The following is a 20889-nucleotide window of genomic DNA, read 5'->3' as shown; positions in this document are numbered from 1 at the left end:
GGGGGGAGCCATTTACTTTGCCCTCCGTTGAAACTTCCATAAATCCCAGGTCTGCTCTGTTGCTGCTCCAGGTTCCTCCTTCTCCCCTCTGATTAGGGGTCCCCCATTTTTCTGGAATGAGAATCCCAAAGTCCTCTTCATGTCTGGGAAGGCAGCAGGCAGCCGAGGAGTGGGGGGGAGATGGAGAATTGGCTTAGAGTATAAGACAAACTCATTATGACCAGCCAGTGCATGTCCAGCTGGCACAGATGTTTGCCCTGTTCCCAAACGGTGCCTGCTGGGAGATTTGCAAAGTGGGGGGGGGTCTTTCTTCTGGGCACAGCTGTTGGAGGAGGAAGACTTTGCATGTCAGAAATCCAACACAAAGCCGCCCTGGGTGTCAACAGCTGGGGAAACGGGAGGGGGGGGGCTTTCCACTTAGAAACCAGATTCAGATCTTGCATTTCCAGGCTGAAGAAGCGGAATTGGCTGCCTGTTGTCAGTGACCCCTGGGCAGAAATGGGACAGAGGGACAGGGGGGGGGGCTTCGCCCTTCAGATGGAAGGGGAAGGGAGGGGAGGGAAATATGAGGCGGGCAGGGCAGCCTCTCCAGAGGAGCCAGGAGAGCTCCAGTCAGACTGGGCAGGAAGCAGCTGCTGAGGGGGGGGGGGCTGCCCTGATGGCGGCAGTGTGTGTGTGTGTGTCGGTGTGGGGACACAGCAATTGGGAGCAGCGTAAGGCAGCGTGAGGGCCCCACGAGTGCAGTGGAGGAGAGTGGGTGGCTTGCGCAGGAGAGCCCACCTCCTGACGCATTTGCTGCAGCTGTTTGCAGAGGGGAACAGCTGGAGGGACTTCAGCAGAGCCGGCTTGTCTGCTGGCACCTTGGCTCTGTGTGCTGGGGAGGGGGGGCGTTCTGCGCTGGGGGGGGGGGCAAGGGAAGGACGCTCACTCCTCCGGGCTTGTGGAGAGCAGCTAAGAGTTAACCGTGTTCCTGGCGGCCGTGCTCCCTTGTAAACATTGTTGTTGGCTTGCAGCCCACCCACCCCAAGCTTGCTGCTTCCAATTAGCGGGTGAGTCTGTGTGCTCTCCATGGTGGGCGCATAGCCCTCCCTGCCTGCAGCCTGTCTGGAGCTGTGGCTCCCTGCTCAGCTTGGGGCCATGGGCTTCGTCCACCACCTCCTGCTGGCCATGCTGATGCTGCTGGCCGGCTTCTCCCCGCTGCCTGGGGAGGGTCAGCAGGTCAAGGTCCTCTTCACCCCCACGATCTGCCACATGCACTGCAGCAATGGGCGCTGCACTAACCGATGCCAGCAGGGCAACGCTACCACTCTGCTCAGCGGGGAGGCCGCCCGGGCAGTGGAAGGGGCTTCCGGATTCCGAGTCTGTAAGTACCGAGGGGGGCAGGGGAGCCGACAGCCACTGGCTTCTGGGTTGAGATCATGGGCCCCTGAGAAGAGACCTGCCCATACTAGTCAGTGGGGAGAGGGGAGGGCCAGCATACATCCCAGACCCTGGGAAGGGGGAAACGGAGTGCCCTGGCCCCATTCCGCTTTCAAGCACCTCTTCCCTCTTGTTGCCTGGTGCACATCAGGTGCCCTCTGGGGGGGTCTTACCTTATTTTCAGACTCAGCCGCTGCTTAGCAGGTTCCTGGTTCGCTCTGCCCCCCCCCCCCCACTTCCCATGCAAGCTTCTGCCCAGGAATCAGCAGCTGGCTGGCCTTCATCCCTTCGGTCGGCCCACCCCGGTTTCTTCCTTCTGGGGCCCCTACCTCTCCCGGCTGCTGCCCCCCCCCCCCGACTGCAGAGCTGTCTCTGGATGGGAGTCCCCTGGGCTGCTGCCCCAGGCAGGCTCTTGGGCGTGTCCTTGCCTGGCAGAGGCAGGAGGGGGCTGGGAGGAGGCAGGGCAGGGGCAGGTCAGACTCGCAGCCCTGAAGTAGGTAGCTGCCTGCAGGTGGGGCCGGCCTTCCTGTCCCCCCAGGTGGGCGCTGAAGGGTCTCTCAAAACTATGGGGGTCACCGGGGGAGGGGACATCTAGGGCAGAGGCACAGAACTGTTGGTTGGGCTGCCCGTTTTACCTCCCCTGGTTCCTGTCCTTCCAGGAGCTCTTTCCTCAGCAGCCCAGCCCCACACCAGAGTCTTCCTGGAGCCTCTTCAGGGCTGGGAAATGAAAGCATAAACAGGAGGCTGGCATCATGCCACCAAAAGATGGGATGGCTGCCTTGGGCCGGGTGCCAGTCTGCCTTTGCTCCAGTCCGGCCAAAGCTCTGGAGAAGGAGCAAGGCGGTGGCTGTGCTAGAGCAAGAAAGGCCTCTGGGCCTCAAGTCCCCCTCCGGCCCACCACTTCTCTTGTCCCCAGCAGGCATCAGTTCTCCCCAGAAAGGCCACGGCCTCCCGCCTGAGATCCTGTGTGGGGGCGTTTCGGTCTCCTCCCTTCCAGTTGTTGTGCAGTTTGTTCCACTTGATGCTACCCAGGCCCCGGGTGGGTGGGAGCACAGCAGGGAGGGGCTTGGCCAGTGGCCCAGGGTCACGTACTCTTGACTGCTTGGACACATGGGGAGGCAGCCTTTGGCATCCCCCCCCCCCCAAGGTGGATAAAATGCCTAGCTGAACTTGCGAAGAGGAAGCAGCTCCAAGTGCGATTGAGGGATCTGGGCCGTGCAGCTGCTCTGTTGCTCGAGGGACGTCCCTTCCCCCCCCCACCCCACCCCCGCCCTGCTGTTCCGGCTGGCCTGGAGCCCCTGCCTTCCCGCAGGGCTGCCCTCCAACCAGAATCCTTTCCCTGGGAGGAGTCTGAGGGGAGGGCTTGGGCAGGCGGGAGGGGCTCACTTCCCTGCCCAGGTAGCCCCCGAGGACAGGAACTGCAACCTGCTGCTGCTTCTTTCCCTGTGGGTCACGTGGGGCGGGCGAGAAATGCCCAGAGGCCTCTGTCCATCCCTCAGCCTTGCCATCAGGGCCAAGTCTCTGGGCTAAGCGCCTGCTGGAGAGCCAATGTCTCAAATCAAAGGGACAGAAACATTTTGGTACTGAGAAGAGTTGCTGAGCCATCTGTTAGTCTGGGGGACCAATGCCTTTCCAGAGCAGGCAGGCTTAGGAGGCTGCTATTCAGGGCAGCCAAAGGATGGGATGGGGAAAAGCCGTGTCCTCCCCCTCCCCACATTACCTTTCTCTCCTGGACGGAGCAACGGACAGAGTAACAGAATAAGAGAATTGGAAGGGACCTTGGGGGGGGGGGTGTCTTCTAATCCAATCCCCTGCTCAAGCAGGAAACTCTATTCCATTCAAGAAAAATGGCTGGCCAATTCCTTCCTGAAAACCTCCAGTGGTGGAGCACCCACAATCTCTGGTGGCAAGCTGTTCCACTGGCTAATTGTCCTCACTGTTAGGACCTTTCTCCTTAGTTCCAGGTTGCTTCTCTCCTTGATTAGTTTCCATCCGTTGCTTCTCGTCCTGCCTTCAGGGCCTTTGGAGCAGCCCCTCTTTGGGGCCTTTGTGAGCCCTGCTTCCGTCTCCCCCCCCCCCCCCCCGGCTTCTCCTGGGCTCATTCTCCTTGGGAAGGAAAGGTCCAGGGTGTGACAGGGCCAGACAGGGAAGGGGCTACATTGACCAGGGTGGGGCTGAAAAGCAGAGGCAGGGGGCCCGGTGTTTGGTTGTCGTGCTCCCGGCCTGCGTGACCACGGAGAAGCCCGTGAGCTGAGCTTCTGCCTCCGTTTCCACTCCCGCCTTCTCTCTGTCCTGCAGTCCTGTGTCCCCTCATCTGCCAAAATGGGGGAGTCTGTCTCAGGAAGGACAAATGCCTCTGCCCCCCGCACTGGACAGGCAAGTTCTGCCACATCCCGGCCTTTCCTTACCTCAGCCAAGGCCCTGCTCATCCGGGAACCGAGGGGGAGCTGGAGAACAGGTGGCAGCAGCAGTCCGTGCACACCCTTCCAATCGCCAACCACCGCTACGAGCGAGATGGTAAGGAAGCCGGGGCGGGGGGGGGGGCATGTGTGAAGGAACCACTAAGAGGGAGAAATGGCTGTGAAAGTTTGCTTGCCTGCAAATCTTCCAGGTGAGGACACCTAGGCAGGGCCATCTCCTGCCCGTGACTGCGTGGAGCAGGGCAGTTAAGAGCTGGAGCCCCCAGTTGAAGGACTAGAGGCTCTAGAAGAAACAGGGTCCCCCACCCCCCTCTCCCCTTAGGACTGGCGTGTCAGGGTCCCATCTAGAAAGAGCCCCTTCCGCAGGGGCCTTCACCCCATCCCTTGGCCTTTAGGGAGGCTCTGAAGCCACGGCTCTGCCACGGGGTCTGAGGGTTGCCTTGAGCTGAGATAGGAGGCCTTTCGCTACCAATGCTGATTTCCCTCTCACGGACAGTTTTTCACTTATTTTTATTAGATTGTTTTACCTGCTGTGAGCTGACTTTTTTATTTTTTTTACTTTTTTATTTATTTTTAAACAAAAACATAAGACACATACAACCTTCTTCCATTTCATATATCGTTTGGTTACAAGATTTTGTGCGTCCTTTCCATGGTCACCACTTACAATTATAAATCAAATTGTTCATTAGATAAACATAAGTACATTATTGTTATATGCCAATTTTTCAACTGTAATTATTATTCCTTAATTGTAAACAAAATATTCTAAATATTGAATCCATACATACAACATCATTTTGCATCAAAAGTTTAAGTGTCTTTTAGATGAGATCAGATGGGCAGCCATATAACTCCAGTAAGTCATAAGAATCCCGTCACAGCAGTCACTCCCTGGGCAAAGGAGGAGCTCCCGGGGGGGGGGGGGGCACCGGGCATACTGGGGGCAGCAGGAGGGGGGGGGCAGCTGGCGGCCAGGCCTGAGCCCCTTCTGGGCAGCAGAGGGCTTTCGGGTTCGGGCCCCACCGCCGTCTCCTCCCGCTAGGTCTGGCGTCGCTGGTGAACGTCCACGTGGAGCACCCGCCGGAGGCCTCGGTCACCATCCACCAGGTGGAGCGAGTCAGCGAGGAGTCCCTACCCAGCGACCCCAACGCCTTCTCGCCCTCCCGCCGAGCCCTCGCCGGCGTCTTGGCCCAGAGCAGCCGCCGGGATCCCGAGGGTGGCTACGGCGAAAGCTCCGGCTTCGGCTACTGCTTCCAGCAGCTGCGCGGCGAAGAGGTAGGCTGGGACTGCCGTCGAACAAATCCTGCTCCCCCCCCCCCGCCGCTCCCCCCGAAGCCAGCAGGGAAAGCGGGCCTGAAAGCGGCGGGCGGGCGGGGGCAGGCAAGGAAGGGTCCCCCAGGCGCCCCCCCCCCAATTTCAGGTGCTCTCTGCTGAATTCTCCGCCTAACTCCAGCGCACGCAGGTCTCTTTTCACACCCCACGCAGAACCACGTTCGCAGGCAAGAGTGCAACTTTGCGCGACGGATTCCTTCTGGAGAGGCTGAAAATCGCCCGGAAAGAAGCGAGCGCGCTACTCGGGGGCCTGTTTCGCAGCCTCCATCTCAAAGGGGGCGGGGGGCCTTTTGGGCTGTACCAGCCCTGCTCGCTGAACTCCCCCCTGCTGCCTCCTCGCTTGCCAGGAGCAGGGAGAGTTAGCGGGGGGGGGGGGCGGCGATTAGGCTGGTCCGGGGCTTTGCCTAACTGGCCGCTGCCTCGCCCTTTCAGTGCAGCGCCCCCCTGCCTGGGCTGCGCACGCGAGAGATCTGCTGCCGTGGCTCCGGTGTCGCCTGGGGTGTCCATGGCTGCCTGCCTTGTGCCGATGGGGACGTGGGTAAGAGAGCCGAAAGCCGGGGGTGGCTGCTGCCCGGGCCTTCACCTGGCCCAGTTCTTTCCACAGACCCTCACCTCTCCCCCACCCCCAACACAGGCGCCTCTCGGCTAGGCTTGCTGCCTGCCTCCCTGCTTGGGAAGCCCCGCGTTCCTCTTCCACCCCCCCTCCCAAGCCCCTTCTGTGGGGGCGGGCGGCGGCCCAGGAAAGGAGGCGGGCTGGTCCTTCATCCCCTGGTGCTGCTGTCTCCCCACAGGGGCCTCTGGGTCAGTTGGGAGGAACGCGGGGGGCTGCCCCAGAGGGTTCCTGCGGCTGAATAACTCTTGCGTGGGTGAGTAGGCGGGGCCGCCCGGGAAGGGTTGCTGGGCTGCGAGGGATGCAGGGAGCCTCGCGGAGAGGCTGGGCCCGCAGGTGGGGGGGGGGCAGACCCCCAGTTGACCCTCCTGACCGCCTCTCCCTCTTGCCAGACGTGGATGAATGCCAGGAGGGCAACTTCTGCCACAATGGGGAATGTACCAACACGCGTGGCAGCTTTGCCTGTGTTTGCCATGAGGGCTACATCCTTGATTCCTCCCGCAGCAGCTGCATCTGTGAGTCCAGCCCCAGGGAAGGCAGGGTGGGGCGGGGGGGCCCTCGAAGGACAGCTGGCTTGAGCCCAGGAAGAGAACCTGCCGGTGGCCTGGGGGGGGGGGGGGGAGAAGGGAGGCTTTTTTCTCTTTGTGCTCCCAAGGCAGGCAGGTCTAGGTGGGCCAATGCTGCCCTCTCCTGGCCACCCAAGGTAACATGGAGGAAACCCAATATTGCCCCCCCCCCCCAAGGGTGACAGAGTGGAAGTAAAGGCTTGTTTAACATTTGGTTGAAGAATTCACACAAAAGTGTGTAAGGGAGGGAAGTGAGATGCGGCGGCATCCTTTCCAATGCAGGCCATTGGCTTTTGGTGTGAGGATTGTGCCAAAGGTACAATCGGTCAGAAATTGTGCCCAGATATTAAGAAGTTCTTATTCCAAATTGGACAAATTATGCAACTGATCTGAACCAAATTCAAATTTATCTAAGATATAGCACAATATTTTATATTGGGGAGTGGCTGAAGGGTTTTAAGGCCCCTCTCCCCACTGGATCCAGCCATGCTCAGACTTGCCCCGGGTTGGAGCCCCCCCCCCAAAGTATTTCAGCCAAAGTATTAAGCCCTCCTCTCCTTCCCAGCCCACCATGTGATCTCCGAGGTGAAAGCCCCCTGCTTCCGCGTGTTGAGGGACGGACGCTGCTCCCTGCCCACCCTGCGGAACATCACCAAGCAGATTTGCTGCTGCAGCCGGGTGGGCAAGGCCTGGGGCTGGGGCTGCCAGCACTGCCCGCCCTTCGGCTCAGGTGAGGCCCCGGGAGCTCCGCCTCCGGAGCAGGAGTCCATCAGCGGGGCAGGGGTGAAGGCAGCGGGGTGGCCTGGGGGGTGAGGTGGGCACTTTGCCCTCTCCTTGACTTGCCGCTGCTGCTCTCCTGCCAGAGGGGTTCAAGGACATCTGCCCGGCTGGGCCCGGCTATCACTACTCTGCCTCGGACCTCCGCTTTGACACTCGCTTCCTTGGCCAGGACCCCCCCAGGGTGCCGGTGACCCGCCAGCATGGGAGGCAGGGGCCTCCCCCCCAGGTGCCTCGGACAACAGCAGCACCGCCGTCTCTTGTGGGTATGTCTTTGGGAGGGGGCTCCCCTTGACCAGCGTGTGCCTCCAAGGTAGCCCCCTCCTCTCTTCCTTATGCCTCCTCTTTCTGCTTTGCAGCTCTCTGGAGCACCCCTCCCACTACGCGGCTGGAGCGCTTTCCTTGGCCCCTGCCCTCTCGGTCCCCTGGGTCTGGGCCAGCTGCACCAAGCACAGAAGGTGGGGCTATGCCAGGTGGCAAGGGGGGGGAGGGAGGGGGGAAAGGCCAGAGTGAAGAAATGACCGGGCTCCCATGGCATGCTTCCCCAGAGGCTGAGCGAAGGGTGTGCGAGAGACACCCCCAGGTGTGCGGGCCAGGACGATGCATTCCCCGCCGGGGGGGCTACACTTGCGTGTGTGACCGCGGCTACTGGTTGAGCCCTCAAGGCACTCACTGCATTGGTGAGTTCGAGAAGGATGCCCCCCCCCAAACTCAGTGGGGGGGGGTGACCTTTGGGATGGCATGCAGGCCTTCACCTCCTCCACAAGGCCTCCCGAAAGACGGTGCCTCTGATGGCCAGGCAGATGCTCAGAGGCAAGCTGGGTTTTGCGAAGCTGGTAGATTCTGGGCTGAGCCCGGCTGGCAGCATAAATATGCCCCCCACCTCAAGGAGCAGATGAAGGTGCTCCCGGTTCAGCCTGATCTGGACTCAACCAGGGAGCAACCCTCTTCTGGCTCCACCGGGCCGTTCTTCTCTTCCAACCTCCCTGTCAGTCGTACTCCCGTCTTCTCCCCTCTCTGCAGATGTGGACGAATGCCGCAGCAGTCCGCGCCCCTGTGCCAATGGGCATTGCCAGAACTCCCCGGGTAGTTTCAGCTGCAGGTGCCATACGGGCTTTCACGCCGACCCCTCTGGAGTGGAGTGCCAGGGTAGGGTCTCCAGAGGCTTTGGCCTTCAGGGGAATCGCCCTTCCCATCATGCACCCACGTCTCCCATTCCCCGGTTTCCCTTCCAGATGTTGATGAATGTGCTAACGTGCCCCGGCCCTGTGCGGGTGGGCATTGCCTCAATACCCTGGGCTCCTTCTGCTGCTCCTGTCCCAGCAGCTACCAGCCCAACCCCTCGGGGGCTGAATGTCGAGATAATGGGGGTGGGGTCTTGAAGCACGAGCTCCTCCCCCACCTTTCTACTGGTAGGCAGAGGTGGGGGGCATCAAATCGTGGCTCTCATTCAGAGAAACCTGGGGGTGGTTTGCCGTTATGGCTGCCCTTCTCTTTTTCTCTGGCTGCACATGTAAATGGGTGCCCCCAAGGCCTCCCCCCATTTCCAAACACGCTGACGCTGTGCCTGCTCCCATGGGTATCGCCAGTGTCAGGGTGAGAGCAGGCCCCCCAAGATCACACCTCCTTTGCTGATAGGGTTTAAAGCCCCTCTAAGGGTGGGTCTCACTTCCCCCTTGGCCAGAGTCTCCTTTTCTGGTGGGGGGGGGGGCGAAAGCAGGAAGGGGGTAGGGAGGGGCCTGGCAAACAAAGTCGCCCTGTGGTTTTCCAGATGCGGATGAGTGCCAAGAGCGCCCCTCCCTCTGCCAGCCTGGCCGCTGTGAGAATGTGCCGGGTGGCTATCGCTGCAGCTGTCCCATTGGTTACCAGACGAACCCGCTGGGGACTCTGTGTGCAGGTCAGGGGGCGTGGGGGGAGCTGCCCCTGTCCAGGTTGTGCTTTGGGGGATGGCAGCAGCCTGTCCACCCACTTGGGCAGGCTTTGCTCAGAGGCATCCATAGCAGAGAGACGGGCGTGGCTCCGGAGTGATGCTGCCTCCTGCTTTGTGCCCCACAGATTTTGATGAATGCCTGCAAAGCCCTCCCCCCTGTGGCTCCGGTCGCTGTGAGAATGTGCCCGGTGGATACCGCTGCCTCTGCCCTGCTGGGTTCCGGGCCAGCCTGACGGAAGACCAATGCCTGGGTGTGCAAGGGGAGGGGGCAGCTCGGGGCAGGGGGAGGTGTGGGGGCACGGCCGGGGCACCACTGATGGGCAGACTCCTTCCACAGATATTGATGAGTGTGCAGCAGCAGCATTGCCTTGCGGCCCTCAGGGGCGCTGCCTCAACACGGAGGGCTCCTTCCGCTGCCAGTGTGCCCGAGGGTACCGGACGGAGGGCACAGGGGGCACTTCCTGTGTGGGTGAGTGCCACACATTAGAGGAACATGCCAGCCAGGGCTGAGCTCAGTCGGGGGCTGCTGCCTTCCTGTAGACCCAGGCTGGGCTTCTTTCCAAGCTCTGGGCCCCTCCAGGCATAGACTGGAAACACTGGCAAGAACGGTGCCCGCTCATCTTTCCCCACTGCCAGATGTCAACGAGTGCCTGGAGGGAGACTTCTGCTTCCCACGGGGCGAGTGCCTCAACACCGAGGGCTCCTACACCTGTCTGTGCGCCCAGGGCTTCACTGCGGCCCCCGACAGGGCCTCCTGCGAGGGTAAGGGCCCTGCAGTCTCACCTGGGGGGCGCTGAGTGCGTGCTGCCAAGGGAGGGGGCGAGATCCAGAACCGCTGCAGGGTTTGTGCCCTGCTGATCTCCCCTTTGGCCTTTGCACAGACATTGACGAATGCCTCAGTGCTACAGTCTGTGCTGGAGGGCACTGTGCCAACGCCGAAGGCTCGTTTGATTGTTATTGCCCCCCTGGCACCCGCAGCACACCCAGCAAAGCCGCCTGTGAGGGTGAGTGGCATTTCCAGCTGCAGCCTCTCAGCAGTTGGTCTCGGGGTGTGTGGGATGGTGGGGGGTGCACTGTTGCTTCCAGCCTGCCAGGGTTGAGAAGGGGCAAAAGTCAGAACTTTGCTTGAAGCTCTGAGACGGGAGACCCTGGAGACCACCGTAAGCACAAGCTCCAAGTCCACCAGATATGGCCTTCCCTCACTCAACAGCTCTAGTGGGCCCTGCAAACCAAGAATTTCTCTGCCACCCCCCCCCGCCCCCCAGTGCTGGCACCTCTCCCAGGAGGGCCTGCTGCCAGGGCCCCTGCGGAGTGTCATCTCACACATCTGCTCCCTTGCAGGGGCCCTGGGGACCCTGGAGACTCGTCCTGGGATGCTCCACCAGAGGGCTTAGCCCCTTGGATGCTTACGGCGGGCTCTGGTCCCTGCATTCTGAGCCCCTCCCCAAGGACCAGGAGCTCCTGCTGAGCCACCTTCTCTTCTGACATCCCACAGACATCGATGAATGCCAGGAGTACGGGGCAGCCCTCTGTGGAAGGCAGCGCTGTGAAAACTCAGCCGGCTCCTACCGCTGTGTTGTGGCTTGCCAGGCCGGCTACCGAACCAGTGGCGCAGGAGACTGTGTTGGTGAGTTCCTTCCCCACCCTGGGCTGGTTCTGGGCATCTGGTGGCCAGCGTCAGCATGGGAGCCTTCTCTGAGAAGACCCTCCTTCGGCCCGGGAGGGTTCCTGCCCGTTAGCCTTGCGTGCGTACCAACCGGCGGCTCCCCCTCCAGATATCGATGAATGCCAGGCGCCCGGGGCGTGTGGAGAGATGCGATGTGAGAACACACTGGGCTCCTATCACTGTGTGGCCACCTGCCAGATGGGCTACCAAGCCACAGCTGCTGGGGGCTGCGTAGGTGAGGACTTTTGTGGGGTTCAGGCCGTGGGCAGGAGGAGCCTCACAGAGGTGACCTCTGCAACCTAGTGAGCCACCAAAGGGCCACAGCTCTTCTGAGTGGGTATTCGTGACCCTTGCAGATGTGGACGAGTGCCAGAACAGTTCCACGTGTGGTGCCCATGCCATCTGCCACAACTTGCTTGGCTCTTTCCAATGTATCTGTGACCAGGGCTATGAAAGTGCCAGGGATGGGCAGCATTGCGTAGGTATGTGGGAGGGAAGGCAGCAGGGGAGGGGATGGAGGTCCTGGGGGGCAGACGGCAGGGAGGAGGGAGGGGGAGGGAGGCTTAGATCCCAGTGGCACCTTCTTTCCATCCATCCCTTCCTCACAGATGTGAATGAGTGTGAGACACTGCAGGGGGTGTGTGGAACAGCACCGTGTGAGAACGTGGAAGGCTCTTTCCTCTGCATCTGCCCCCAAACTGGGGAAGAGTTTGACCCCATGACTGGCCGCTGCCTTGCTTTGCCCAGTGCTGGTGAGAGCTGGGGGGGGGGCTGTGGGACAGAAGGGAGATCAGCTTCAGAGGCCCCGGCTGAAGAGGGAAGCGCCCCAGAGCTGGGTCAGCAGAGAACGCTTGCAACTGGCCCAGTATCCCAGGCCCGGGGGGGCGGGCGGGGGGCAGAGGGGCAGCCTTCCCAATAGGTGGCCCTTGGAGGGAAACCGCTCTGAACCCATTTCCGAAGGATTTGGGGTGGTTTTCAATGTCACACAATAACACACAACAATTGAAAACCATCAGGCGACTAACTAACTAAGGTGAGCCAGGGGAAGGGGAGGATGAGGACACCCCTGATTTTGGGCACCCATCCCTTATTGCTGGGAAGACACCTCCTGCCCCCCACCTCAGATCAAAATGGATCAGGCCAGGCAGGGTGGGGTGGGGGTTGTGTAGATACCTGAGTGCCTGCAGGGCTTTCAAGGTGGCTGGGACCCCCTCATAGAGTGACTGCAGGACAGATGTTGCCAGGCAGATTCCCAGCTGCATTTCGGACCACCCAGGGCCCTCCAGCGGAGGGGAGACTTGGGAGGGGACTCTGAATGAACCCGAGGAGGGGTCCCATCCACCACCTCCGTCCTGCAGCTCGTCCGCCAGCCCTCCTCAGGCACCCAGAGGCTGCGCAGCCGGAGAGCGCTGCTGACGGCCTGCGACGGGAGTGCTACCATGACCCAAACGCCGCCCAGGCGTGTGAGAACGTCCTGGCCAGGAACGCCACCCGCCAGGAGTGCTGCTGTACCCTCGGCCACGGGTGGGGCCTCGACTGCCACATCCAGGCCTGCCCCTCCTTGGGGACAGGTAAGGCCGGGAGGGCCAAGGGGGCTTCCTGGAGGAGGCTGTGGGGTGTGTGGGAGGGAGCACGGATGGGGGTTGGAGCAGCTCTGGGAACATCCCCCCCCCCATTAAAAGCTTATTATTTTGCAGCTTAGAAGTGGGGGAAACACAGACATAAAAAGTACATGCTTTGTCAAAGAAAATGTATATAAAATGTTTCTAAGTGAAAAAAATGCAGCAAAAGACAAGGAAAGGTGTATCATTTCAGCTGTCCATAGCTACAGTTTAGAGGCCCGCAGGTGGCATTGGGGTCCCTGATCCTTCGGGTGAAAGGATCCCCTGTTGTCATGGGAACGGTTGGGGTCAAGTTAATTTCCTGGAAGGGGCTTCTGGCTCGCTTGCCTGAGGGAAGCCATGCAAGGGACCCTCACCCAGTTTTGCTCCTGACTCCTAGGAACCCAATAGGAAGTGGGGAAGGGGAGAGCTGTGCTCCCAATGGGAAGGGAAGCGGGGGCTGTCCTGGCATATCGGGGGGCCCAGGTGGCCTTGAGAACGGCAGAGACAGGCGGGCCCCCTGGGTGGGCCTCCGAAGGCTCCTGGACGGGAGCTCCAGCAGCAGATTGCACCCAGTCAAGCCTTTTTCCCGTGGCCCAGGCCCCCCCCCCCCCGCCATAGGCTGAGGCCGGGAGGGGGGCCGTGGGCCGTTGGGGCAGCTGCTGACAGACGCCTGTTTCCCTGCAGCCGAATTCCAGGCTCTGTGTCCTCACGGCACTGGCTATGCGGCTGTCCTCGTCAGAAACGTCCCAGCAGTTACAGGTGTGCACTTGTGGGGGGGGGGTCTGGATGTGGCCAGTTTAAATGGGGCTGGGGGCCCACATGGAAGAGGGGTCTTCACTTTTTACCTTTATGCCTAACTCTGTGTTCCTAAACAGATGTGGACGAGTGTGCCCTCTTCGGCTCCCAGGTGTGCAAGGGCGGGGTTTGTCTGAACAAGATCCCTGGCTACGCCTGCTACTGCCCCAATGGCTTCTATTACGAGACGCAACACCTGGAGTGCATTGGTGAGCACTGCCCCCCCCTCCACTTCTGAGCTGCTCGGGGCCTGAGACCGACCAATGCCCTTGTTGCCCCAGATAACGACGAGTGCCTGGATGAAGAAGCCGAGCCCTGCGTGGGGGGGCATTGCATCAACACCATCGGCTCCTACTACTGCTCTTGCGCTGCTCCCCTGGTGCTGGACCCCTCCCAGCGCCGCTGCGTGACCAATGAGAGCCACGGCCTGGGTTTGTATTCTCCCCCCTTCTGGGCCAGCCTCGCAGGGGGGCGATGGGAGACGGGTTGCCATGCAAGCCTCGGTCCTTGGGGGTCATCCTGGCCATCCCTGCTCCACCCCCCAGAGGAGGACCTGGCCGTCTGCTGGCAGGAGGTGGGCCCGGACCTGGTGTGCCGCCGACCCCGCCTGGACCGCCGGGTGCCGTACACGGAGTGCTGCTGCCTCTACGGGGAGGCCTGGAGCATGAACTGCGCTCTGTGCCCAGCCCGGGACTCGGGTAGGTGCCCTCCTTCCCCCCCCCCCCCAGCAGCGGAGGATGGAGCGGAGGGGCAGGCCCCCGTGGGCCCCCCTTTCAGGCTCATGAACAGGGAAGGGGAGAGGAGCACCAGGCGCTAAGAAGGAGGAACAGCCGCCTTTTCCCAGGCGCCTCTTTCCATTCATTTATTAAACTTTTATGCGCTCATCTGCACGGTAAGCTGGAGGCCAGAAAGTGCTTGCGCCATGCAGGGAGGTTCCCGGGTGTCCCCTCGGGCCCCATACTGTGTGCTCCGGATGCAGCTCTGCCAGCCTGGGGGGAGGTTGCTTTCTTCCTGAGCCCCCACCTCCCCCCAGCCACCGTGGGTCTCCTGCCCGCTTTCTAGCTTTGTGACAGTTAATAGCAAGGAGAGGCTCCGGGGAGCCTCTGTGGGGAGCCTGGTGGTCCCCTTTCCTCTGCCTTTGCTCAGCAGCCTGCCTACGCCCTCCGGGGGTCCCCTGGAGACCATCTGCCCCTGCATTTAAGCTCTCTTGGTACTAACTCCCCCCCGTCCCTTTGCTTCCCCCAGATGACTTTGAGGCCCTGTGCAATGTCCTGCAGCGCCCCAGTTATGGGTTGGGGCAGCCGGGCAGCCTGGGGGCACCCTTCGAATATGGCGGAGGAGAGTTTCTGCCTTACGGCCCCGATGTCTACGGCCCCCTGGCCCGGCCCGGCCCTCTGTTTCCCAGCTATGACGCTCTCCCTCACGAGTCACTGTATGGACCATCCCCCTACGAGGCGGCAGCTGGCCTGGAGGACGCACCCTATAGCCATGCGCAGCTGGACACCCCAGCTGAGGAGCCTCGCAGCCGCCCTGACTCAGACTGGCACTACCCATCCCATGACCGTGGGCACTCCTATTCTGAACGGCCCAGTCGCGCCAGCGAAGACTACCGTGAGTTGGTGACAAAGGGGGAGGGGGAGCTACCACTCCCAGGTTTGCAAAAGGAGGTCCTGGGCTGGAAGGGGGCCTCCGGGAGGGGAAGCTTTAAGGAGGGGGGAGAAGGGGGGGTGTCTCAGGCTGTGCCAGTGCAAAAGCGAAGCCTGCTTGCATCTCTTGGTCTTCGCCAGCAGGAGGCTTCGGAGGTGCCGGGGGGTTCCCGGCCGAGGAGTGCGGGATCCTGAGTGGCTGTGAGAATGGCCGGTGTGTCCAGGTTGCTGATGGGTTCACCTGCTCCTGCAATGAGGGCTACCGCCTTGACCCGACCCACATGGCCTGCCGTGGTGAGGGCCCCCTCTCCTTGCCCCCCAGCTGGTAGGCCGAGCCCTGCTCTCCTGGCCAAAGGGCCGCCTGACGTGACCTCTGTCCTCTCCGCAGATATTGACGAATGCAGGGAGGTGGAGAGGCTGTGCTCCGGCGGCCGCTGCCTCAACCTGGAGGGCTCCTACCGTTGCGTGTGCCCCCTTGGCACCGTGCCCGCAGGGCAGCCCCCTCGCTGCCTCCACAACCCCCGCAGCCGAGCCTGAGCTGGGGTGGGTGGGGAATATTTATTACTCGTCCAGGTGGGACTGGAGAAAGGAGGTGAAAGGACCCCTCTGGAGGAGCTGGGAAGGTGGCCGGGGCTCAGGAGAGGGGGGGACTCTTCCGCTTCTGGTCAGGGCCGTGGGGGGAGGGGGGTGGCCAAAAGGTCCCAAAACGGGGCCAGATCCCTCTTGTCCTTGGAAGGCCGGAGCCCGTCTGGCTGCCTCTGATTGGAAACATTTTCTCCGCCCCCCCCCCCCCGCGTTGTCCGTGTGTGTGGGGGAAGGCATGCTGCCCCCCCCCAGCCACTTTTCCTCACCTGCTGAAGACTTGGGGCAGAGTTACCCTGCGGGGGCTTTCACCTAGGGCTTGGGAATAGGGCTCCTTTCCTCCTGACTTGAGGGCAGCATGGAAGCCCCCACCCCCAAACATTTCCTGCCTGTGGTGAGGAGGGGGACCTACAACTCTCCACCTCTGATTCCCCGGCTGCACCTCCCTTTTTCCTCCAACAGTTGCTCAAACTCCCACAATCCAGGTAGGGGCTGTCAGCCAGGCCTTTTGGCATCATGCCAGCTGGGGCCACAGTCACTTCTTCACTGCTGTTACTGGACCAATAAATATTTTCTATAAAAGGAGTCGACAGATTTGGCTTCTCTGAGGAGGAAAGAGAGCAGCAGGGACTTTGTGTTCAGCCGCCCTCCCTCCCTCCCTCCCTCCCTCCCTTTGGGGCACAAGCGTTGGGGGGAGGGGATGGGCAGAGTGGGCTGGACTAACTGGGGTGGGTGGGTGGGTGGGGTAGAAATAGCAGCACAGGCCAAGCATTCCCCGGGGTGGCTCTGGGGTCCGACCAGCCAGAAGGGGGAGGGGCTTCTGCAGTCAAGTACTCAGAAAGAAGCACAAAGAGTTGGGCTCCTCTGGAGAAACGGACCCTGGACGGGCCACTTCGCTTCCACTTTCCATTTGAGGCTTTGGTGTCTCAAGCACATAGCCCCACCCCCTCTGCTCTCCCCCCCCCCTTCCTTCCGCCTCAGCAGCTCCCGGCTTGCAAGGCTCAGGTCCAACCACAGCTGGAAGCCAGGATATTCAGCCACGTTGCACTGACTGTAGTGACAGGAGGAGGTGTCACAGGGGAGGGGCAAAGGGCCCGGGAGCCCCAGCCTTTCCGCTGGACTTTTTAAACCTCCCCATCCCATCCAGAGTCCGGGCCAGCAGCCTCTCCACGCTCTCCTCTCCTGGCCACCAGAGAGTCGCTGGATTCCCTGCCCTGCCCTCCCCAGGAGTGGACCCGCCAGCAGCCTCATTTCCTTGGTCAGGAAGGAGGGAGGAGCAGCCAGTCTTCCTTGTGGATTAGCTCCGACTCTCTTGCCCTGCTGCTCCTCCTCACTATTATCTGTTAATGGAGGAATAATGGGATGGGCCTCCTGGCCTGGGCTGTGCAGGCAAGGCTTCCCGCTGTCCTGGCTCAGAGGCAGGGCTGGGCTCCCCCAGGATACTCTGATGCTCCTCAGGGGGTCCTTCCGGGGGCAGGAAGACCAGCTCAGAGAGGCCGTGCAGGTCTGCCAGCTTGTGGAAGGTCTGGAGAATCAGCAGCATGGCCATGAGCCCCAGAAGCAGGTAAACTGGAAGGAGAGGGGGGGGGGGAGAGTGAGCCGGGGGCAGGTCTGGCAGACAGGTAGGCCCTTCCCTCCTCCTCCTCCTCGCCCACCTGGAAATCACGGGTTGCCCATGTGAGGTGGCAGGCTTGGGGTGCCTGTCCAAACTAACCTCTCTGGCTCAGCCTTCCACCTGGATGCTCTCTGGGTGGCCTTTCCACTTCTTCCTGGGGCACAGCACTACTGACCTGTGACGGAGACCTTGTAGAGAGGGCGAAGGCGTTGCCCCGGCTGCTCCCCAGGGACGTAGTCTCCCAGGCCGATGGTGCAGAGGGAGATGAAGCAGAAGTAGAAAGCATCCAGAAAGCTCCAGGATTCTTCCAGGGAACTGAAGATGGTAGCAGGCACTAAGAAGAAGGTCACCAACACCAGGCCCATCAGCACCAGCAGGTGCCCCCATGACAGGATGCGGCGGTCAGAGCCCCAGTGGAGAGCCAGGTATTCCAGTGGCCCAGAGGTGAAGGTGCCCACAAGGCGCTGCACTGCAGCTGTCAGCACCAGCATGGTGAAGGGGACTCCCGCCACCGCGTAGAAGATGCAGAAGGCTTTGCCGGCGTCCGAAAGGGGTGTAGTGTAACCGTAGCCTGGGAGGAGGGAAGGGCGAGCGTTAGAGGCAGTGGTCGCTGTGCCGAGGCTCCATCTTGAGCAGGGCCGGACTCCACTGATCAAGCCAAGCCACTTCCGGCCCTGGGAGGACTATTCCTGCCTTTGCAGCACGAGCTGCTGCTGCGGGGCCCAGTTCTTATTTGGACAGCAACCTCACACAGCTGGTGGGACGGAAGGAAAGGAAGGTGAGAGGCAGGCAGACCTTCTGAAGGGAAGCGGAACATTCACGGGAACGTTGTGGCAGATGGGGAGAGGGGCGAGTGTCAGCCGTAGACTTTAGTCGGAGAGCTTGCACTGGAAGTATAGTAGCTTGATCACTGCTGGGACCTTCAAGGTTTTTTATTCTTGAAAAGAACAAATATCAATCCTGTATATTGGGCAGAGCAGGGCTACCCAGAAGTGACGGAGGGCAAAGAGGCGGATGGCAGATGCCAGCGCCCCAGGGCTGGTGACACAGCAGAAGCCAGAGGGCACGGAACCCTGGCTCTGGGGCAGCACCACCTGCTGCCTAATCCCCGTTCATATCGAACATGCCTTGGGGGCCTCTAGGTTAAAACGGGGGGGGGGGGGGACAGTGGCCTCTCTGTCCCAAAGGCAAAGCTGCACATCAACTGGGGGAAACTAGCCAGCTTACTTGTGGCTCAATTCCATGGGGCCAAATGCTCGGGCTACCCCATCTGTGTGCCAAGCGACACGAGTGCTCGGGGCTAGGGCCCTTCTCTAAAACTAAGGCTGGCACTTTTGCCCATATGCCAAGTCTACCTGACAGAGCCCAACACTTGCCCATATCACCTGGAGAGGGTAAAGTCACTCTTGTTTTGTTCTTTTGCCATTTTTGTGGGTTCTGTAGTCACAATTATCTCCAGAGTCATTCTACATGACAGTTGTACAATATTCATGTAATTATCACTAATAAAATTGTGCAGCACTCTCCTGTGTGAAAGAATTTGCTATTACATTTAAAAATGGAACCTGAGAATTTACTACTTTGGCACAAAAAGCAAAAAGGAATCCTCCCACACCAGAGATGGAGCCAGACAGAGAAGGGCACCAGGGTTGGCCCTGTTTTGCAGGGCGCCTGGACCGTGGGCAGCAGAGACCATTCCAGGAGCAAGAGAGGGCCCGCCCAGTAGCCACCCGACGCTCCCTCGGAAGAGGCGGCTTCCACCAGAAGAGCCAGCTGCCACCGGCCAAGGCACAAAGGAGATCGCTATCAGTTCAGGCACCCAAAGGCGCCTGAACGCCCGAGCGCGGAGACGCAGTTTCGCCTGCTCCGCTAAGCCTGGCAGCTCCGTCCAGGCCCTCCGGGTCCGAACGGGCTGCAGAAACCGCGCGTGACCAAGCGCCCCGGCAGAGATGCGCTCCGAGGCAGAGCCAGCCACTGTCTGAAGGCCGCGCTCGGCGCGCTCTTTCGACCCTCGGCAGCACCGAGCGAGCGGCAGCTGAAGACCAAGAAGCGCCCCGGCTGCTCACCTGCGCCAGCAGTTCTCCGGCAAGATCGCGTCTCAGACGGTGGAGACGCCGGACCCCGGCCGAGCGCGAAAGAGAGGCCGGGCCCGAAGCGCGCCCCCTCCTTCCCCGCCCCCTGCGCCCGGAGTGCCCCGCGGAAAGGGCAGGAGAAGAAGCGCAGCCGGCCTCGGCTCACCCACGGTGGTGATCAATGTGCTGGCGAAGAAGAAGGCCGAAGCGAAATCCCAGTTGGACGTGGTGGCCGAGCCGTTGCGCAGGAGGGCGACGGAGTGGCGGTCGGCGCTCAAGACGGCGTCCAGGAAGCGCTCCAGCCTGGCCTCGGACAGGCAGGGGCTGCTACGTAGGAAGGCGCTCTTCAAATCCCTCAGCTCGGCTCGCAGCCGCCTCTCGTACGGACGCTCGACGGCCGAGATGATCAGCGCCCCGAGCAGCAGGTAGCCCGCGTAGGCCAGCGCGAAGGCCGCCAACACGGCGCCGCGCCTCATGGCTCCCTCGGCAGAGCGCAGAGCCACTGGCGGCCAACAGGAGCGGAAGAAGAGGGCGGCTGGCAGAAGAGAAGTGGCGTCCGCCCCGCCGACCAGCCTCTTGGGCGGCGGCCAGGCCCCTCCCGTCAGGCGGGGCCGGGACTACCAAGAGCTGCACCTGGCAGGGGGGATGGTGGCTCGGCCGCTTTCCGGGCGAGTTGTACCAACTCCGCTCCTCCCAGCGGGTGAGTCGGGCGGGCGGGCAGCATCGGGTCCCCGCCCCGGGCACCTGGCCCTGACGCAGGCTAAACGATTAAGGCCAACCCTTGGAGGTCACCCCCGGAGGGTCAGATTTTGGGGGAAGCAAGGGGAGTTGGCACCTGGCTGGACTACTACTGATCCAAAGCCCTTGTACTTCACTGCTGCCCTTCTCCTGTCCTGTCTTGGCCTTGGCACCTCCCAGAATATGAGAGAGAGGGAGAGAAGGAGGGAGGGAGGGAGGTACAGAAGAGGAGAAGAAGGGAGGCATTCCCCTCCCTTTCAGGACTGTGGATGTGCTCTAGGCAGGAAGCAAGTTGCTTCAAAACAGGAACTGGGGAATTGGAGAAGCTTGCTAGCAAGGAAGCCTGAGGACCCTGGGGAGAACAGGGACCTGGAAGAGCAAAGAAAAATTATCAGCAGCCAGAGTGGGGCAGAAAAGAATTAGAATTCTTTATTAGCCAGGTGTGATTGGACACAGAAATTTGGTGCATAAGCTCTCAGTGTACATTCAAGCAAAAAGTGAAGCAAATCCCTCAACATCATTTTATTTTTATTTTCCAACATTCATTCTCCACTTTCATGTGGGCCTATCCAGAGTGTTTGCACATCAGCGTGTACAAGAACCACCTGTGAGGCCCCGGGTGCTTGTTCCACACGGACTGGTTCTCCAATTCCAGCAGACCCAGTGAAAAGGAGCCTGTGACTGTATGATTAAATGATTAAAAATTGTTATTTACTGCCAGGTATTTAAGGCTCCTTGAAAGTGGGAGGGGGGCATTCAGATCTTGAGAGGCAGAAAGAAAGAATCAAACGAGGCCGTGGCTGCAGCTGACACCTACGCCCTTCACTGCGCTTGACAGAACCTGCAACGGCACCCAGAACAGGAGCAGGGATGCCACCTGTCTGTCACTACTTATGCCACTTACGCACACGGGCCAAGTGTACAAGAGCAGTCCACCCACAAGGTGCCGCAGGTAAACACTGCCTGAAGACCCTCCTGGGCAGGGCTGCCACCTGTTCTTCAAGCAGGAGCCGAGAGTCCAGGCAGCTTGCCAGTCCCAAGTGGGCACTGCAGCCTGCTAGAGTAGGAGATCCAGTCAAGTCAGGGTGGCAAGTTCTGTCCCAGAGTCAGGGTT

General features: G+C 60.9%; 2 protein-coding genes across 4 annotated transcripts; one reads left to right on the top strand and one right to left on the bottom strand.

Moving 5' to 3' along the window:
• Positions 1-633: 633 nt before the first annotated feature.
• Positions 634-15932, top strand: LTBP4 (latent transforming growth factor beta binding protein 4). 2 transcript variants are annotated; one of them, XM_032228464.1, is made up of 28 exons: positions 634-1363; positions 3718-3936; positions 4885-5117; positions 5607-5712; positions 5966-6040; positions 6177-6299; positions 6916-7080; positions 7214-7393; positions 7487-7585; positions 7676-7807; positions 8151-8276; positions 8899-9024; positions 9183-9308; positions 9395-9526; positions 9694-9819; positions 9939-10061; positions 10553-10684; positions 10833-10958; positions 11080-11205; positions 11332-11475; positions 12082-12294; positions 13012-13086; positions 13203-13331; positions 13404-13553; positions 13668-13820; positions 14368-14733; positions 14910-15062; positions 15157-15932. In XM_032228464.1, exons 1-28 carry the CDS (start codon positions 1138-1140, stop codon positions 15303-15305), a joined length of 4233 nt encoding a protein of 1410 aa, XP_032084355.1. In that variant the 5' UTR covers positions 634-1137; the 3' UTR covers positions 15306-15932. The 2 variants fall into 2 exon arrangements, with proteins under 2 accessions (XP_032084355.1, XP_032084356.1); XM_032228465.1 differs by having other exon boundaries at positions 635-1363; positions 14913-15062.
• Positions 15334-19696, bottom strand: KCNK6 (potassium two pore domain channel subfamily K member 6). Of its 2 annotated transcripts, none has more exons than XM_032228467.1 (3): positions 19204-19690; positions 17141-17536; positions 15334-16919 (listed from the first exon to the last, which is right to left on the bottom strand). In XM_032228467.1, the coding sequence occupies exons 1-3, from the start codon at positions 19511-19513 to the stop codon at positions 16687-16689; spliced, it is 939 nt and encodes a 312-aa protein (XP_032084358.1). In that variant the 5' UTR covers positions 19514-19690; the 3' UTR covers positions 15334-16686. The 2 variants fall into 2 exon arrangements, 1 of the variants encoding a protein (XP_032084358.1); XR_004256306.1 differs by having other exon boundaries at positions 16828-16919; positions 17065-17536; positions 19204-19696.
• Positions 19697-20889: the final 1193 nt, after the last annotated feature.

Source organism: Thamnophis elegans, chromosome 12, assembly GCF_009769535.1.
Source record: "Thamnophis elegans isolate rThaEle1 chromosome 12, rThaEle1.pri, whole genome shotgun sequence".
In the NCBI taxonomy this organism is placed as follows: domain Eukaryota; kingdom Metazoa; phylum Chordata; class Lepidosauria; order Squamata; family Colubridae; genus Thamnophis; species Thamnophis elegans.
This window is presented reverse-complemented; position numbering and strand designations above follow the sequence as displayed.